At 41.9% G+C, this 15,793-nt stretch overlaps 3 protein-coding genes across 4 annotated transcripts; 1 reads left to right on the top strand and 2 right to left on the bottom strand.

Moving 5' to 3' along the window:
• Positions 1–287: 287 nt before the first annotated feature.
• foxd1 (forkhead box D1) lies at positions 288–2,698 on the bottom strand. Its single transcript, XM_031860229.1, has one exon. The coding sequence runs from the start codon at positions 2,420–2,422 to the stop codon at positions 1,379–1,381; it is 1,044 nt and encodes a 347-aa protein (XP_031716089.1). The 5' UTR covers positions 2,423–2,698; the 3' UTR covers positions 288–1,378.
• Positions 2,699–7,997: 5,299 nt separating this feature from the next.
• btf3 (basic transcription factor 3) lies at positions 7,998–11,948 on the top strand. Of its 2 annotated transcripts, none has more exons than XM_031860280.1 (6): positions 7,998–8,078; positions 9,241–9,309; positions 9,527–9,640; positions 9,733–9,934; positions 10,113–10,175; positions 11,432–11,948. In XM_031860280.1, the coding sequence occupies exons 2-6, from the start codon at positions 9,241–9,243 to the stop codon at positions 11,476–11,478; spliced, it is 495 nt and encodes a 164-aa protein (XP_031716140.1). In that variant the 5' UTR covers positions 7,998–8,078; the 3' UTR covers positions 11,479–11,948. The 2 variants fall into 2 exon arrangements, with proteins under 2 accessions (XP_031716140.1, XP_031716139.1); XM_031860279.1 differs by having other exon boundaries at positions 8,057–8,141.
• A 468-nt stretch (positions 11,949–12,416) lies between these two features.
• ankra2 (ankyrin repeat, family A (RFXANK-like), 2) lies at positions 12,417–15,710 on the bottom strand. The gene is made up of 9 exons (XM_031860278.1): positions 15,618–15,710; positions 14,998–15,332; positions 14,769–14,927; positions 14,614–14,679; positions 14,089–14,186; positions 13,868–13,993; positions 13,623–13,689; positions 13,381–13,461; positions 12,417–13,164 (listed from the first exon to the last, which is right to left on the bottom strand). The coding sequence occupies exons 2-9, from the start codon at positions 15,275–15,277 to the stop codon at positions 13,109–13,111; spliced, it is 933 nt and encodes a 310-aa protein (XP_031716138.1). The 5' UTR covers positions 15,278–15,332; positions 15,618–15,710; the 3' UTR covers positions 12,417–13,108.
• Positions 15,711–15,793: the final 83 nt, after the last annotated feature.

Raw genomic sequence — 15,793 nt, 5'->3', positions numbered from 1 at the left:
ATCTGGTGCGTAATTATCTGCAAATGTGTGCTTCTGCGTAGAAATACCACTCCATTTGGCTTTTTGTGTCATCATAATGCAAATGATGTTCTTCCCCGTGTGGGAGCCAAAATAAAGGTGAGTAAACACCAAAACAAAGGTGAGTGGTTCCAACCCCTCTACTACATGTCCACGACTCCAAGCAGCAAACATTTCATTTTCTCTGGTGAGGGGGGAACAAAAAAAACAAAACTGTGTCAAATAAGAGCAGATAATGAAATATTACACGAGGAGTGTTTTCTCAAGAGCTGACCAGCTGTCGACATCGGTGTAATCACCGACATGAAGCAGGCAAACTCACACCTTCCAGTCCGCTCACCGTAATTACGAGGATGAGTGTGAGAGAGGTGAGAGTGACACGCAGGCCTCGTGTGCGCATGTCCCACACTGACATCAGAGTGTGCAAACATCTGAGCAAACTGTTTGAGCACGTAAACAAATAGATGAATAAATTATATATTTTTTTGTGGCTCACACACACGCTTTTCTAAACTTTCCAAACCTCAAAGCCATACAGGTGTTCACCTGTATATCAGCTGATCAATTAGCACCATCTCAATGTAAACACACGATAAAATCATCAACACTTGCATTTTAAGTTTTTTTTGCAATATTATTTAGCCTAATATCCTGTTAATTATAGCCCTGGGGTTGCAGTATGCAGGCCCAGCAAGCTCAGCGTCATTTAATGAATGTATTTCCAAACAAATTACCTTTTTTTTTTTTGCAAAAAGAAATTTATTTCTTGTTGAAAAACAAACTGTGTAAAAATATCACACTTCAATTACACAATACTTGCCAAAAAATGTACAATGTTTTATTACTGAAATAAACACACACTGCATATTATTATAAATGTATGACTTTGCTCTCTGTGTTGTTGTTTTTTTCAATACAAAGTTCAAATCAAAACCATAAAAAAGTGTTTTGATTTGCCAATCTAATAAGAGAAAAAAAACATGGATGTGTTTGACACAAATACATTATTAGCCTATTTTTCAAAACATGTGATCATTTATAACCTGCCCATTAAGTCGTTATCCTGAGACGCCCTAAACAGTGACTGAAACGAATTACTTCATGGTAAAAATACAAGAAAGTTCGTGGTCAAAAGTCTGATTCACACCGAAAACAATGAACATAAATAGATCTTCTTCTTTTTTAAACAGCATGAATATAGGCACAAATAGTGTTTTGTTATGTCCATCATTCAGCTGCGTGCTATCAAACAAACATACAAAAATAATCCTACCTTCAAAGAGGGGCGTTTTTTTGTTTTGTTGCTGTTTCTTTCTCGTTTTTTTAAAGTTTCTTGAAAAAAAGTTTCTTGTTAAGACATTTAACAGTCGCTAGTGCCGCTGACGACCCTGTTCGGAAAGTTTTCTACCGGGTGTAAAACGGCTCCGGGGTGGACGGTCTGCGGCCGGCTGGTCCCTGGAGGCCCCAAAGAGGACGGTAAGACCGAGATAACGGCCGGAGAAGTTCTGGAGGGGCTCAGCGACCCCCCGATGATACTCTCTATGGAGAAGGGAGACCGCTGCACCGGGGAGCCGGACTTCTGCACCGGGGCCGCAGCCTGCACGCTGGCTGAGCCCAGACTGGAGCTGAGCTGGGGATAAAACCGACTCCTGGCTAAGTCCGTGCTGGTGGGCATCAAAGACGGCGCCGGGATAACGGTCCCCGTGTGCGAGTGCGAATGCCTGGAGTGCTGCTGCTGCTGCTGAAACGCAAAAAGTGCAGAGTGCGTGTGGTAGGACTGGAGCTGGATGCCGTATCCCCCGCAGCCGTACGGTCCGTACCCGTACGCGGCAGCGGCAGGGAGAAAACTGTTGTGCTCCCGCAGCAAGTCCTGCGCCTGCGGCCGCTTGAAGCGCTTTCTCCTCCGCAGGAAGCTCCCGTTGTCGAACATATCGGCCGACTCCGGGTCCAAGGTCCAGTAGTTGCCCTTCCCCGGGTTGCCGGGCTCCCTCGGGATCTTCACGAAGCAGTCGTTGAGGGACAAGTTGTGCCGGATGGAGTTCTGCCAGGCCGGGAACTTCTCCCGGTAGTACGGGAAGCGGCTGCTGATGAAGTCGCAGATCTCGCTGAGCGTGAGCCTCTTTTTGGGGCTCTGCAGGATGGACATGGTGATTAAGGCGATGTAGGAGTAAGGGGGCTTCACCAGGGTGTTCTTGCCCGCCGGCTTGTAGCTGTCCCTCGAGGAGGTGGAGCCGTCCAGGCACGGAGGAGGAGAGCCGGACAGCAGGATGCCGTCGCGCATCTGTGCCACCTCGTCCACGTAGGAGCGCGTCTGGCTGTCTCCATCCTCCCCCTCGCCGACCACGTCTATGTCGGTCTCTTCTGACAGGATGGAGGCATCCGACATCTCTGAGCTCAGAGTCATGGCTCGCACACGGCTGTGCCCTCCCGACGCCAGATGAGGAAGACGATGAGATGCACGAGCTGCCCTGCCCTCCCTCTTCAACAACTCATAAGAGGAGGAGGAGGAGGAGGGGGAGAGGAGAGGAAAGGAGCGCGTGTCGCCGTCGGTGAGAGCTGTCCCCCTGTTTTCTCGCTATTTCCACATGTTTTCAGGGTGTTTTTTTTATTTTTTTGTATCGCCGTCTAACGAGCGGTCCCGTCGATGCCAGGCGGAGAAAAATGTGCCGGGAAACCTGCAAACGGGCCAAAACCTGAATCACAGAGGGGGCGGATCTTCTCCCGTTATTTATACCAGCGCCCTGGTCACATGGGGAGGAAACGTCAGCGAGGCAAATGAAAAGAGAGAGAAAAAAATAAATAACACAAAAAAGATCTTTGAAAATTAACTGTGAGTATTGTAAAAAAATAAAAAAATAAAAGTTTGGTACATCCTTTTTATTGTCATTCATGGTGGCATTTGGTCCGCAATAATCTGACGTTTTTATTCCACCAAAGTGTTTTGCGCAAAAATAGATAAAAAAGATACTTAGGAAAGTCTAATTACTGGTGTGGCCAACGATAAGATCGAAGCAGATATCTTGACAGCGTTTTATTTATTTATAAGTTACCGAAACATTAAGGAAGCATACACATTGTCATTTTTAATGTTCGTAAACAAAGCCTCAGAATACTTGGGATTATTTTTTAAAGGGGGGTTGTTTCTGCTAATACATACATTTAATTTATCTCAAAGAACTGCGGTATTTAATGTGAATTGCCTTCTGAAATAGTGCCAAAACGTGGTGCACCGTATCCAGGCAGCTTCGTTTGCGTGATCCGGTAGTTATCTAGATTATCCGCGAGCCATTTGTAATGGAAAAGAGTCAGCTGTTAACTCGAATCAGTCACGGGTCACGCAGAGCATGCAAGCCCCAGATATAAGGCCTCTGCCGTGCGTCTGGATCATTGTGTGTGTGTGTGTGTGTGTGTGTGTGTGTGTGTGTGTGTGTGTGTGTGTGTGTGGACATTTATATTAATGCCATTTTATTTTAGAGAATGGAACTTTTAAATAGGTGTCCAAAAATATTTTTTTAAATCTCAAAGTTTTACAGGTTAATCACATAAAATAAAAAATATATTAAATTAATTAAAAAATGCACTGTGTATAGAACCATTAAAAAGTATGATGATAGCCTATATATAATATATATTTAAATCCAAATGTCTAGATTGCTTATTGAAATGGACCCTAAATAAAACACGTGAAGCTCATGATTGTTAAATTTACACTATTATTAGTCTCACGGTTCATTTACAGCTTGGTGACTCAATATAGGAGTGAGATAATACAGTATGAGTGTATAGATTATGTTTATGGTTATATCTCGCTGCAGTTCAGCTTTGCCTTCAAATGTTATCGATGGTTGGCTGAAAGTGATTTTGCAACTTTTCCTCTTTTGTTTGTGAGAGAAAACAGCAGACATGCTCATACTTTTTATCTTAGCAAAAAACAATTCAAATAAAGTAATCACATTTTCCAAAAATATTGCCCTCTTGCTGAGTTTAATCAAATTATTTAGGGGGGGGGGGGGAAAACGACTTTCCCAAACTTCTGCACATTTCATTTCATTCACTTTTGTTTCGTTCTAAAGAGAGGAGCCCGTTGTCATGTGTAGATTGCTTGTAATCACACTTCTAATACAAATCTGTACATAAAGTTACTTATGATGACTTTAGATTTAAACTGTGTTCAGGTATACTCTGTAGCCCTTCAGTAACTTTTCAGAGGTTCTCATTTGACCAGCGCCATCTAGCGGTGAACCTGTCTCATAATTAAAACACTTATGGCCCATAAAAGAAAAAAAAACTGTTACAGCTGTGTGTGTCACAACCAACAACTTAGCACTAACTTCCCATAAACTGACCATTTTTAGTATAGAGTTTGGTGTAAAGTACAACTGATTTACCATCTTGGTAAAGCTCTAAAATATTGTACTGGTGTCTATAAATACTAATTATTTTTGTATGCAATATAACTGTGCTGTTGTAAAATGAATGACAAAGTTTTTGGGAAAAATACAAACTGTTTTCACTGTAATTTCTGTTTACTCTGATTATTTGCTTTTATTATAACCAGTTGAAGGCTGTATTTATTATATTCATGCACTTATACCACTTCACAGTTTGATATTATCTGTACTATATAATAAACACAATATAATATATGGATTATTATTTCTTAATCCATAGACAAAATATATTTTGATCAACAGACACACATGCAAGTTGATTAATAATTTACTTTATAGTTTTGTATTTCAAATAAAGTGAATGAATCATTGCTGTTCAGAGGAATCTTGTTTTAATTGAATATTTTGTCTGATATAAGTCATTCACCTCAATGATTTGACCTTAATAATCAATAAGCATAACCCGTGCAATCCATAAAATGATTTAAAATGTGTGTGAGTAAAAATAATCCATGGATCTATTACATTTATTGAAAATTTACTAAAGCCTGCTTTAGTTCTCCCTGTCTTATTCCTCACACCTTTATTTGAAACCAGGATGCACGCGCGATATATGACAAATGGCTCTCGAGCATTTGTACATCCAAAAAGTTCGTTTTGTACCAAAAGTTATAGTTTACTTATTAGAAACCGTTCAAAAGCAAAAGTACGAGTTTGTCTATTTAATAAAGTAAAGTTAGCCCCAAATGCCTTGACTGACACTATCAGGATAAATAAAAGTCAGCATCAAAAGAATGAATTAGGCGAATATTTCTTTCTCCTCTTGAGCCGACACTTCCAACAGCAGCCCCTCGCATGTGTGGTAAACCACCTCTAACGTGTTTCTAACTTCCCCCTCTGCGATCCGAGGCTGTTCCTGTGCCACGAAAGGACCAAGAAAGCACTTAAACGCGATCCGCGACCCGCCTGTCTGCCTGACGACCCCACAGTGTCACCGCCTGAGAGGGGTCCGCGAGGGGACCGCGAGCCATGTAATTAATGTGCATCACATGCAGCAGAGGCGAGACAAAGTGCGAGACACCGAGCGGGAGGTGGACTGCAGAGAAGAACAGTGCAGCCTGAAGAATATACAATCCGGAATTAAATGTAAGAAAAAATAGCTTGAATACAATTTTAAATGTTTTAAATATGCATTAAAACTCATTGTAGTTATGTTTAGAAAAATACATAAAAGTGTCAAAACTTGTTGCAGTGTGTATTTTTTTGAAGAGTGATGGTTTCTCAGTCTCTCCAACATGTTTTCTGAAGTCCTCATAAAGTTCTAGAAACTGCACCTCAGCTCATGGGGGGGCAGGAAAAATAAACTAAATGTTGTTGTTATTCCACATTCATGAGTGAATATTAGTTTTAATAGCCTCGTTCAAACGGTGTGTATTTGTCTCCATCTAAGAGAATGTGTTTGTGTTTTATGCTTCTTTATTCATTATTTGGATACGTTTCAGTGTCTTATAGGGTGAAAGGTTGAGTGTAAAGGTGCTGCAAATATGTCTGCAAAAGATATTTAAACTAAATCCCAAATAAATAAGTAAAGAGAACTGATCCTTATTATGAATATGGCTTTTAATCATTGTGGGAATGTATTCATTATATTTTGTAGTGTGATTGTTCTTCACACAATATGTTTAGAAAGATCAGATTTGATTAATTAAACGGCTGTATGTAAAATGATCTTGAAGTTGTGATAAACAGGTGACGGCTTCATTGGTTTTAGTGACAGTCCTTCAGAATCAAAGAGAAAATGCTTCACTTCAGACTCATTTTGTGTTGTAATGTTGAACATCTACACACAGGAGGCTTCAGAGACACACACACATAAAATAGTTTAACAGCACCCTCAATAGACCAGAATGCAATGCAGTCACAAGACAAACACACACAGTTCGGGATCTGGTGGAGTAAAGCTGATCTGAGGTGAAATATCCTTTTGAATTCAAAGAGACGGCACAATGATATCATTCCCCCGTTTGACCCAACAGGACCAGCACACACTCACTCTTACTTTTTTCACTTTCACCGCAGCAAACCGTTGAGCTTGAATGAGGTTAAAAGGTTCACGCTACAGGTGTAAGTTTGTGACGGGATGACCGCTGCCGTGAGCACATTTGGGTACAATGGACAAACTTTGCCTTTGTGTGCTTATATGTTTACTAAAAGAGAGATAGAGGATAATTTATTAATTACAGAGTTAATCGTCATTATCAAACGCGTGTCTGTGATGATATACTCAAATTAAAGAGCTCTCTCTCTCTTTATTTATATTGGCAAATTTAGATTAATTACAATAATTGAATATATGTATAATATGATCCTCCTTCTAATCCCCAAACAACTGTCTGCTTTATCATGCAAAAGCAGGCCGCATTCCAACACTGCACTGAAATATGCAAATGTGTCTTTTCAATGTTCAAATGTGTCTTTTACCAAACAAACAAGGTGTTGGAACAGTTTCTGGTGAATTCCCCTCCCTTTGACTCATGCTCACAGACTCGAGGAATGTTAAACACACTTTTGACAAAGAGTGGAGTTTATTCCACAGCCCTTTGCACACTTTTTAAAATGTCATCCTCATAATAGAATAAAAAGGTTGTAGCTAAAACTTGCTGATCCTCTGATAACCATTCCGCCAGCCAAATCATCCACAGCCAAGAAGACCTCTGAATGGGGAGTCTTCTGAGTGAAGTGATCAAGGTGTCCAATATTGCTCCAAATGGGCAGGACACACATTGTTATACTCAGTATTCTCCTCACAAGCTTTTCTGCAGTCCTTCATGGAGGGTACTTGAGGTAATTCTCCTTCAATGACCACCCCTCCTAGAATTCTGCAGGTTGCAAATAATCCTGAGGAGAACTCTTGTGAGTTTGCACTGGATCATAATCTCGTATCTTTGTTCTTTCTAGTGAAACGACCTGACAGTAGAAGCCCTGAAAATACACAAATAACAAGTCTTGTAAGCAGTCAGTTCATTTTCCAGGCCATCTTTGCACATATGGGAGCTGGCCTGTCCAACACAAGTCGTAATAGCCAGACAGCAGGGGCTGAGCCTTAATTGTTTAAATCCCTCATCAATTAGGCTACTAGCCATTCAATACATGTATGTATTTTCTCACTTAGTGCGACCTAAATAATCTGTCATAAAGCCTTCCACTCTTGGAGATGGATAATCTGACTAAAGTAATTAATTAAGTAGCATTATTGGAGGGCTTTTACAGTGAGTTAGCTGTCTGATCAGATTAAATTAATACTTTTTTTGCCATTACAAGTGTACATAATGGTCATTATTCATGTATGTTAAAAAAAGGCAAAAAACATGTTGATTTCATCATACTGCAACACAGTGCATTCCAAGTTATATGCTTTGTACCGTTTTCTTAAGTATACATTAAAATTACAAATAGTGCATATGTTTTTAATCTGGGGCAGCACAAAAACCCAAACTGTCCTATTGTATTGATAAGGACCGTTTCGAGCGGTAGAAAGTGTTGCCTGCGAAGCTAAACTCGGGGTAGGAAAACCCTCGCAGCTGTATTGCGCTTTTCGCCCTACGTCACTTCCTCCCTCCTCTCTTACGTCCATCTTGCTCCGCGCATGTGTCTGCTGTTAGTTTACAGGTCAGTGAGGAGCTTTAAATAACTTCTTCCCACCACTGTTTTACCCCGATCCGACGGCAAGAGGTAAACGAAAGCCTTTTCTGACTAGATGGCTGAATATCTGCCGCGGTTTGAAGCTAACGTTGCCGACGCTGTGTGTCACTAGCTCCCAGTTAGCATAAGAGGCTAGCTAAAGTTAGCTTAACAAGTTATTGCACAAAAGCTAAACCACACCTTGTTTCGGTACAACGGTTGGTTGAATTAGTCCGCGAACGTTAGCTTAACACACTCTGACGTTACCCATGGCCCTACTTTGTTTTGCCCGCCATATTATTTTGTTGTGTGTCTTCGTTTTGTTGTCAATAATACAGAGAACATAGACGAGGAACCGTTAGCTAGCAGAAGCTAAGAAAAAAAAGGTGCAGATATATGTTTAACATGGCTGTTATTCACCGGTGCATTATACAGGAGAATGATAATGTGATATGTGCACATGCAGCACTGTAGTGATGTGATCATGCCTTTTTTAAGTGTGCACATGTGCATTACTAAAAACTCCCAATAGGGGAAGTATCACTTCTTTGTAATAAAGGTGTTGTCATGCTATCTACAGTGGGCAATTATTTATGGCAACCCCGGAGTTGCTGCTGAGGTGGTGATTTGCCACAGAAGCACCTCAATGAGGGATGAAAACAAACACTTTTTGCAGAATAACAGTTTTGCAAGGATGTCACATTTCAGCTACACCTGGTGTGTTTGTTTTCCCACAATGATCCGTTACACACCTTTAAGGAATATTCTTTGTCTTCTGGATCAGAAGCTCATGAACTCACCAGATCACACCAGTGTTAAAGTCACTGAATGCACTAAACTCAGTTTGTTACTTGATGTCAGAAAACAAAGATTTCTAGCTTGTTTTGGTACAGATGTGCTTTGTGCTGTCTTTTCAGCAACCACATGAAGTTTATTGAATTACCCTAACACGTTATTTTTGTTATTTTTAGCAGTTTATTATTGATATTGTAAGATTGTGATGTTTATGAGATATACAATATTGCAGTTTTCACATTATTTATTTTCAAATATCCAAAATATATTTAAAGAGTTTGTCAAACATGAATGCTGTCAGTATAAAGATACACTACGATAGATTTTATATAATGTGCTTTCTTTCTTTTTCCAGATGAAAGAATCAATTATGAATCAAGAAAAACTTGCTAAGCTACAGGCACAAGTCCGCATCGGCGGAAAGGTAAGTGACCAACTCGACGCATTATCACAGGTTACATGACGTGCTGTATTGTCTGCAACACACCCTGCCGTCTCTGCTGTTTCCTAATGCTGTAAGACCTGCTCAGGCTCTGCTGCTAAATCCATCTTAAGCTCTGAGCACGATACCGAGGATGATGCATGAATAGATCATGAAGAACTGGAGGTTTACACAGATGTTTGGCTGGATGTCTCCGTAGGGTAGCGCTCGCAGAAAGAAGAAGGTTGTACACAGAACGGCCACCGCGGACGACAAGAAGCTGCAATTCTCCTTAAAGAAGCTCGGTGTCAACAACATCTCCGGTATTGAGGAGGTAGGAAAAAATGTTCCTCTCAGCTGTCCCACTGTGATTACAGGTGAATCTGATTCTGCTTGTTAACAGCATAACACTTTGTTCTCTTACAGGTTAACATGTTTACAAATCAGGGAACAGTCATCCACTTCAACAATCCCAAAGTGCAGGCCTCCCTCGCAGCCAACACCTTCACCATCACCGGCCACGCTGAGACCAAGCAGCTGACCGAGATGCTGCCGGGTATCCTGAACCAGCTGGGAGCCGACAGCCTGACGAGCCTGCGGAGACTTGCCGAGGCTTTGCCCAAACAGGGTCAGTAACCTATCGCACCACAGCGTGTTGAATAAAGTCATCATTTAGCGTAAATGACACTATGGATTCAGGACTGTATTGTCCTTGTTTAAAGAGATGAGTCTAGCTGCCCTCAGGATTTAACCTTTTATTGTTTTCACCGTTTAAACTTCTCACTGATCGTTTTCTCTTCTTGCAGCTGCAGATGGAAAAGCGCCGATTGCAACAGTAGAAGAAGAAGACGAAGATGATGACGTTCCAGGTGAGTGCTCAAATTACTCATTTTTGCGTTACATGCACAATTGTTTGTTCCACCATTCAAAACAATAGATTCCTCCTCTGCAGTCTTAGTCTGTGTCCACATAGCTTCTTCTTCTGGCAGAAAAGCACTCCGCTTCATCTTGTTTTTTATGTTCCTCTGATGACATATCACAACTCAAACCTCCGTTGTATGACAGACTTGAATCGCTCCTTAGATTTTTATTATGCATTTGGGCGATCTGCTCGCGCAAATGTGTGTGTTGTGATGGTGTCTGTGTGACTTATAAAGCTCAGGATGGATCAACACGGCCAAAACAAGCTTCTCCTCCATAATGTCTACGGTGACGTCATCAGCGCTTTTTCCTGAAAAGTTCAGAGATTTTCAATTTGACGCACAAAAAACACGGAGCGCTCAGAAAAAAGACGCTGGCGCTCAGAAAGACACACTATGTGGACAAAGGCCCTTATTTGGAAATGCTTCTTCACACTTGTCCATTATGGGACGATGTCTTTCCCTTAGTTAAATAACCGTGGCAGCTTTGTTTTCTTCTGGCTCGTGAAAGGGGGTCACGTGAAGGGGCTTCATCAATGACTTTAGAGTGATGGTGCAATGCAGGGTTTAGTATTTAAATCTCATGTTCATTGTTTATAAGATCTTAAGATCCAGTTTGCTTTTCTTTGTGAGGAGAATGGGCCCCACACATGAGGTTGCCATTACAACAACCTCATCTTTTCCCAGGACGTCTCTCGGGTCCTCGCTAATGTAACAAACGATTACACATGTATTCAGCAATGGGAGCAGCCCGGTGGCTCACGGGTTAACAGCCATCGCCATCATGTTGTTATTGGAGTTAAGTTTCCTTTTTGTTCTCCCTCTGAAGGAACATGTTCACTCAGACCTTTTTGAATTGTTTCCATTTTAACCCCTCGACCTTTTGAGCCCGGGCTTTGAAAGGCAGATTTCTCACATTTCACGGGAGTAATTGAAGACGACCATTTGATGCTTCGCCCCCCCATCATTTTTACAGCTGCTCTCAGTAGTTGAGAAGGGTCCCATCTGTCCAGCACATTGCAGTCCATGTGGGAGTGGGGAAAAGATGAGCAAATCATTTGGATTGCGCTGCAGCGAGTATCACGTTTCAGATAAACACGCTTTTCCTGAATTGTGCTCCGGCACCTCGGAGAGTGATTTGTGCAGATGGACATGCCTCTCTCCCCGAATCAATCAGCTCACCACGGAGTCTTTTGTTGTTTCAGATCTGGTGGAGAATTTTGATGAAGCATCCAAGGATGAGGCTAACTAGAGGAAACGGGACTCCCTGACGTGTCTGACGGGACCATGTGAGGCCCAAGATGTTTTTCTGTCTATTTGGAGAGGTGGAGAGCGAATCGTTAAAGTACCCGAGAAGATGAATAATCTGTCAACTTTTGACTGTGAGCGTTCTTTTAAATGTGCAACACCTGAACAAAGTACTTGCCTACTCTTATGAATTATTTTTTAGAGTAATTTTCTAGAATAGTATTGTGAAGTATTAAAAACCCGGGAAAGCAGTATCGAAGAGTACGGTATTCTAGTACTCATTCCACTTCCTCTTTTCCACCAGACTCTCCACATGCTTGTTGTGCTCCGTGTGTCCAGTTAGTGAGAGATTTGTGTAAAACGTGGTGTTTAAGGCTCCCGCTGTACATCTTCCATGTTACTCAACCTTCATTCTTCGTGGCCTCGCTCAAACCACCGTATCCGAAATAAACCTTTGCTACTGTCAAAAAAAGACACAATTTCTGTTTTGTTTTTTCCTCCTCGAGGACGATTTCCACCGCTGGAAAAATGTTGTTGCTCTTCTGTAAATTAGTCGGCGTCCTGAAGTGTTACATTATTATACAACTCAGTTAAAGGACATCACTGAAGGATTTCTGACTTAAAGACAGATTAACAAAATTGTTATGCCGTGCAAGAAACAGCTTATTAGAATCTTATCTCATAACTGTGTATTCCTAAAGCTTTATATTCAGTGATAGAGACTTCTCCTCTAACTCCATGTACGGCACTCAACAGCTACGAAGTAAGTGTTTTCTCTTTTTCCAGTTTAAAAAGATCTTTTGATTAAATAACAGATTCATATCAGTGACTAAACAGTGGTTTGACCTTTCATGGTGGTCAGTACAAGGTATTTGTAGATAAACCACCTATGACTGGTATGAACCACCATCACACACACACAGGCAAACAGCACCACAAGACCCCTGTTGGATGCTTTAATGAGGTGTGAGGTTATTTCAGAAAGCACAACACGTCGGTAAACATTAGTATCACAACACACAGAAACCAAACAGTCTTCACATCAATATACTTTAGTCACATTACAACACTGACTACGGTTCTCAAATAAATAACGTCGGTACGACAAACAGCTTGGCAGCGTCATAAAAGCACACTGTAAAAACCTATTTTCAATCCACCCACTGAGTCATGAGAGCAGAACGAGCTCACTATGAAAACCACACGGTGTGAACATGAGGCCATTCAACATATTACATTGGTATTCTTTTAAAAATGCCTTCTTTTTATGGCGAATAAGTTAGTTTAAAAAATAAACCGCTGACATGGCGGTAAAAGGATGGAACATGTACAATATTAAAACCTCCATGCTTTAACGCAAAATCAATCCTACACTGCACTCCACGTGATGCAGCATACTACAGAGAGAGCAGTGCATGCTGGGTTGTATCTGGATCAGATTTGCTACTCCACATTCAACGTGGAAAGAAAAGTAAAACGGTTAGAAAGTGGGTTCACCGCACAAACCTTCATGTGCGGCACGCCAACAGAATCATGTTGACCTGAAACATCACTCAGAGGGAACAGAGTATCAGTGCCGGCCCACAGCCCGGCCGCGCTACGTGATTGTCCAGAGCCGTCACTTGTGTCACAGTTCACTCTCTGATTCCCATCAGTAACTTCAGCAGGTGTGCCTCCATCACCTGTTGAACTAAACAGAGAAGCATACATCAGTGTGTGAGTCGTGGATGAATGGTCATTTTTTCTTTTTAATCTACTGCGATTACTGCGTAAAGAAAAAAAACACCTTTTATTTAAAGCACAATTTGTTCCAGTAATGTCAATACCTGTTTCTCAGTCTGTGTGCGCCTCCATGTTTTAAACCCATTAAATTTAGGCTCAGACTATCTGCTTCATTTACACTCACCATTCCGGTGACCCATCGCTACGGCCATGTCCATCGCATTGAATCCAGAGTCTGACTCAATGGTCGGATCAGCACCACTCTCTGGAAGACACACAAACAAACCCCGGACTTTATTATTTCACATGTTTATGGTAGCAGCAACACATAACAATACCGAAACACTAGAGATTCATGTTTATCCTGTGGGACGGATGGATGTTTGTGACCACAGGTGTTACTTTCAGTGAAACATTCGTCCTCACCTAACAAGATTTCCACACAGCGCACATGGTTCCCATGGACGGCGTAGAGCAGAGGGGCTCCTCCATTCTGAAAGCCACATGAAGGATCATCAAATCACACAAAAGGGCTTCATTAGATGGCAAGATGACATCAAACCCCAGCACAACGTGAGTGAGAGATCTCCCTAATAGCATAACCTCATCATTTGTTGTTGTTGTTCTATTCTACTAGAGCAGAACATGAGATAGAAGCTCGGCATTCTTACCCAGTCGTATTCATTGACGTCAACACCGCAGTCGATGAGCATCTTCACAATGTCGGTGTATCCCTTACTGCAGGCCAAGGACAAAGCACTCTCCCTCCCTTTGGCCAGGACGTTTGGGTCAGAAGCCTACGGCGAAGAGTGACGACCAGCAAATAAATAGAGGACGTGATGGAATATTAATAAAACCGTGAGATCTGAACGACACGTCGAGCTTTCCGTACATTTTGGAGGAGAAACTCAACGACGGCGATTTGTCCGTGTGCGGCTGCCCACATCAGGGGGGTGAAGCCTTCCTCATCTTGGAGGTTGATTACAGTCTCTGTTAAAATGATACATGAAAAGCAATGTGATTACTGCATCTCCATACCCACAATCCTTTGCAGGAGTGCGTCTGTTCGACACAACTGTAATATTGTTTGGTCATTTTTCAAGCAAAACCTGCCAAATATTTTCTGGTTCCAGCTTCTTAAATAAGAATATTGTCTGATTTACTTTAGTCTGATATGATAGTTAACTCTATATCGCTGGTTTTTTAAATGTTCAGACACAATAAGACATTTAAAGACGTCACACTGGACTCTACTAAAATGCAGTGGCCATTTTTCACTATTTTCTGATTTGTCTTTAATGAACATAAGAATTAGCTGCAGCTCAAAACACCAGTGATAGTGAGTGGTGTTTCAGATCATTTCACCACTGCATGACTAGTAGGAACTCTACCCGACAACCCAGATGGGTTTACCTACCCTGTTCAATCCTGCTGGCCAGAAACACCATTTCCCCCTGGGCTGCAAGCTGATGAATGGACAAAGCTGAGAGGAACAACATGCAGGTAATGATCAACATTTGGACTTAATTCGTGTTGGAAACATTAAGTAAATAAAACGACTTTGGTACTTACAATGCACCAACAGAGGCGTGGATGATACCTCATTGCCGCGGTGTTTATTTGTGAGTGTGGTGGACTGTTTGATGGGGGAGAAATGCTTGGTGGTGGATGGCGTGTAGACGTGGCGCACCTGTATACCCGGGGAGGGGGACGTCTGGATGTTGCACTCAGCTGAAACACATATTGAGGCAAGTGAGCTGAACTGAAGTCAGACATCGTCACAAGATAACCAAAAACCTACCTTTGAATAACACAGAGGCCACCTCCAGATCGGAGTTGACCTGGTCCTGGATGTTCTTGCTGTCCTCCTCGTTCAGCGACTTGACAAATCTCGAGCAAACGTTCATGTCGAAGCGGTTGGGCAGGATGAACTTGATGCCCATGGCCACATTTTGGGTGCCCGTGTCATCTGGGCTCACGCCCATCGACTGCTCGGTCTTGATGACACTCAAATCGGGCATTACGCAGATCCCCTCCATGGCCTCTGCTGTCCCACCGGAGGCTGACAAGGTAACGTCCATTCTCTAATCCCTCACCGAGCTGTCACACTGAGATTAAACTGAAGCCACCGCGCGCCTGAAACACGGAAACAATTCGTGTATATACAAAACCAAATACATATTTAGTCACAATACGTATAGCGTTCATGTTTCCTAGCTTGTGGCTGACAAAGCTAACCTAAAAACAGCAGGTTTTGATATTAAATGCCTAATAAACTGTTAGCTATCAGTTAGCATGCTAGCTGTTGTTATTGTAACCTTCCGTTAGTCACAATAATACACCGTGGCAAAAAATAACTATGAACATGGAAACAAATGAAAGCTTCTATCAGTATTTATTTTAAATAAAGACCTCTCTTACTCGATAAGGCATTGTTTTATTTAAATATCCTCATACGGTCACCCTTCTTCATTCGGTGTTTTGATCACATTTACGCATGCGCAGTTAGTGGCGTCCACAAAAGGGTGCATCCACTATTAACTTCCCCCGTTTTTAGTTCCGGGACCTCCACATCATGCTGCTGCCGAACAGATTTA

The sequence above is a fragment of the Anarrhichthys ocellatus genome, unplaced genomic scaffold (assembly GCF_004355925.1).
Source record: "Anarrhichthys ocellatus isolate YVR2014 unplaced genomic scaffold, GSC_Weel_1.0 scaffold23, whole genome shotgun sequence".
Taxonomy (NCBI): Eukaryota; Metazoa; Chordata; class Actinopteri; order Perciformes; family Anarhichadidae; genus Anarrhichthys; species Anarrhichthys ocellatus.
The sequence above is the reverse complement of the archived record's forward strand: the minus strand, read 5'-3'. Positions and strand labels throughout refer to the sequence as shown.

Coding starts and splice junctions, on each gene's coding strand:
- ankra2 (XM_031860278.1), bottom strand. CDS start 15,277: ATGGACGTTACCTTGTCAGCCTCCGGTGGGACAGCAGAGGCCATGGAG. Junction 13,994..14,088: donor TTGAGTTTCTCCTCCAAAAT/GTACGGAAAGCT, acceptor TCTTCGCCGTAG/GCTTCTGACCCAAACGTCCT. Junction 13,690..13,867: donor ACGTCAATGAATACGACTGG/GTAAGAATGCCG, acceptor TGTGGCTTTCAG/AATGGAGGAGCCCCTCTGCT.
- btf3 (XM_031860280.1), top strand. CDS start 9,241: ATGAAAGAATCAATTATGAATCAAGAAAAACTTGCTAAGCTACAGGCA. Junction 9,935..10,112: donor CGAGGCTTTGCCCAAACAGG/GTCAGTAACCTA, acceptor CTCTTCTTGCAG/CTGCAGATGGAAAAGCGCCG. Junction 10,176..11,431: donor CGAAGATGATGACGTTCCAG/GTGAGTGCTCAA, acceptor TTGTTGTTTCAG/ATCTGGTGGAGAATTTTGAT.
- foxd1 (XM_031860229.1), bottom strand. CDS start 2,422: ATGACTCTGAGCTCAGAGATGTCGGATGCCTCCATCCTGTCAGAAGAG.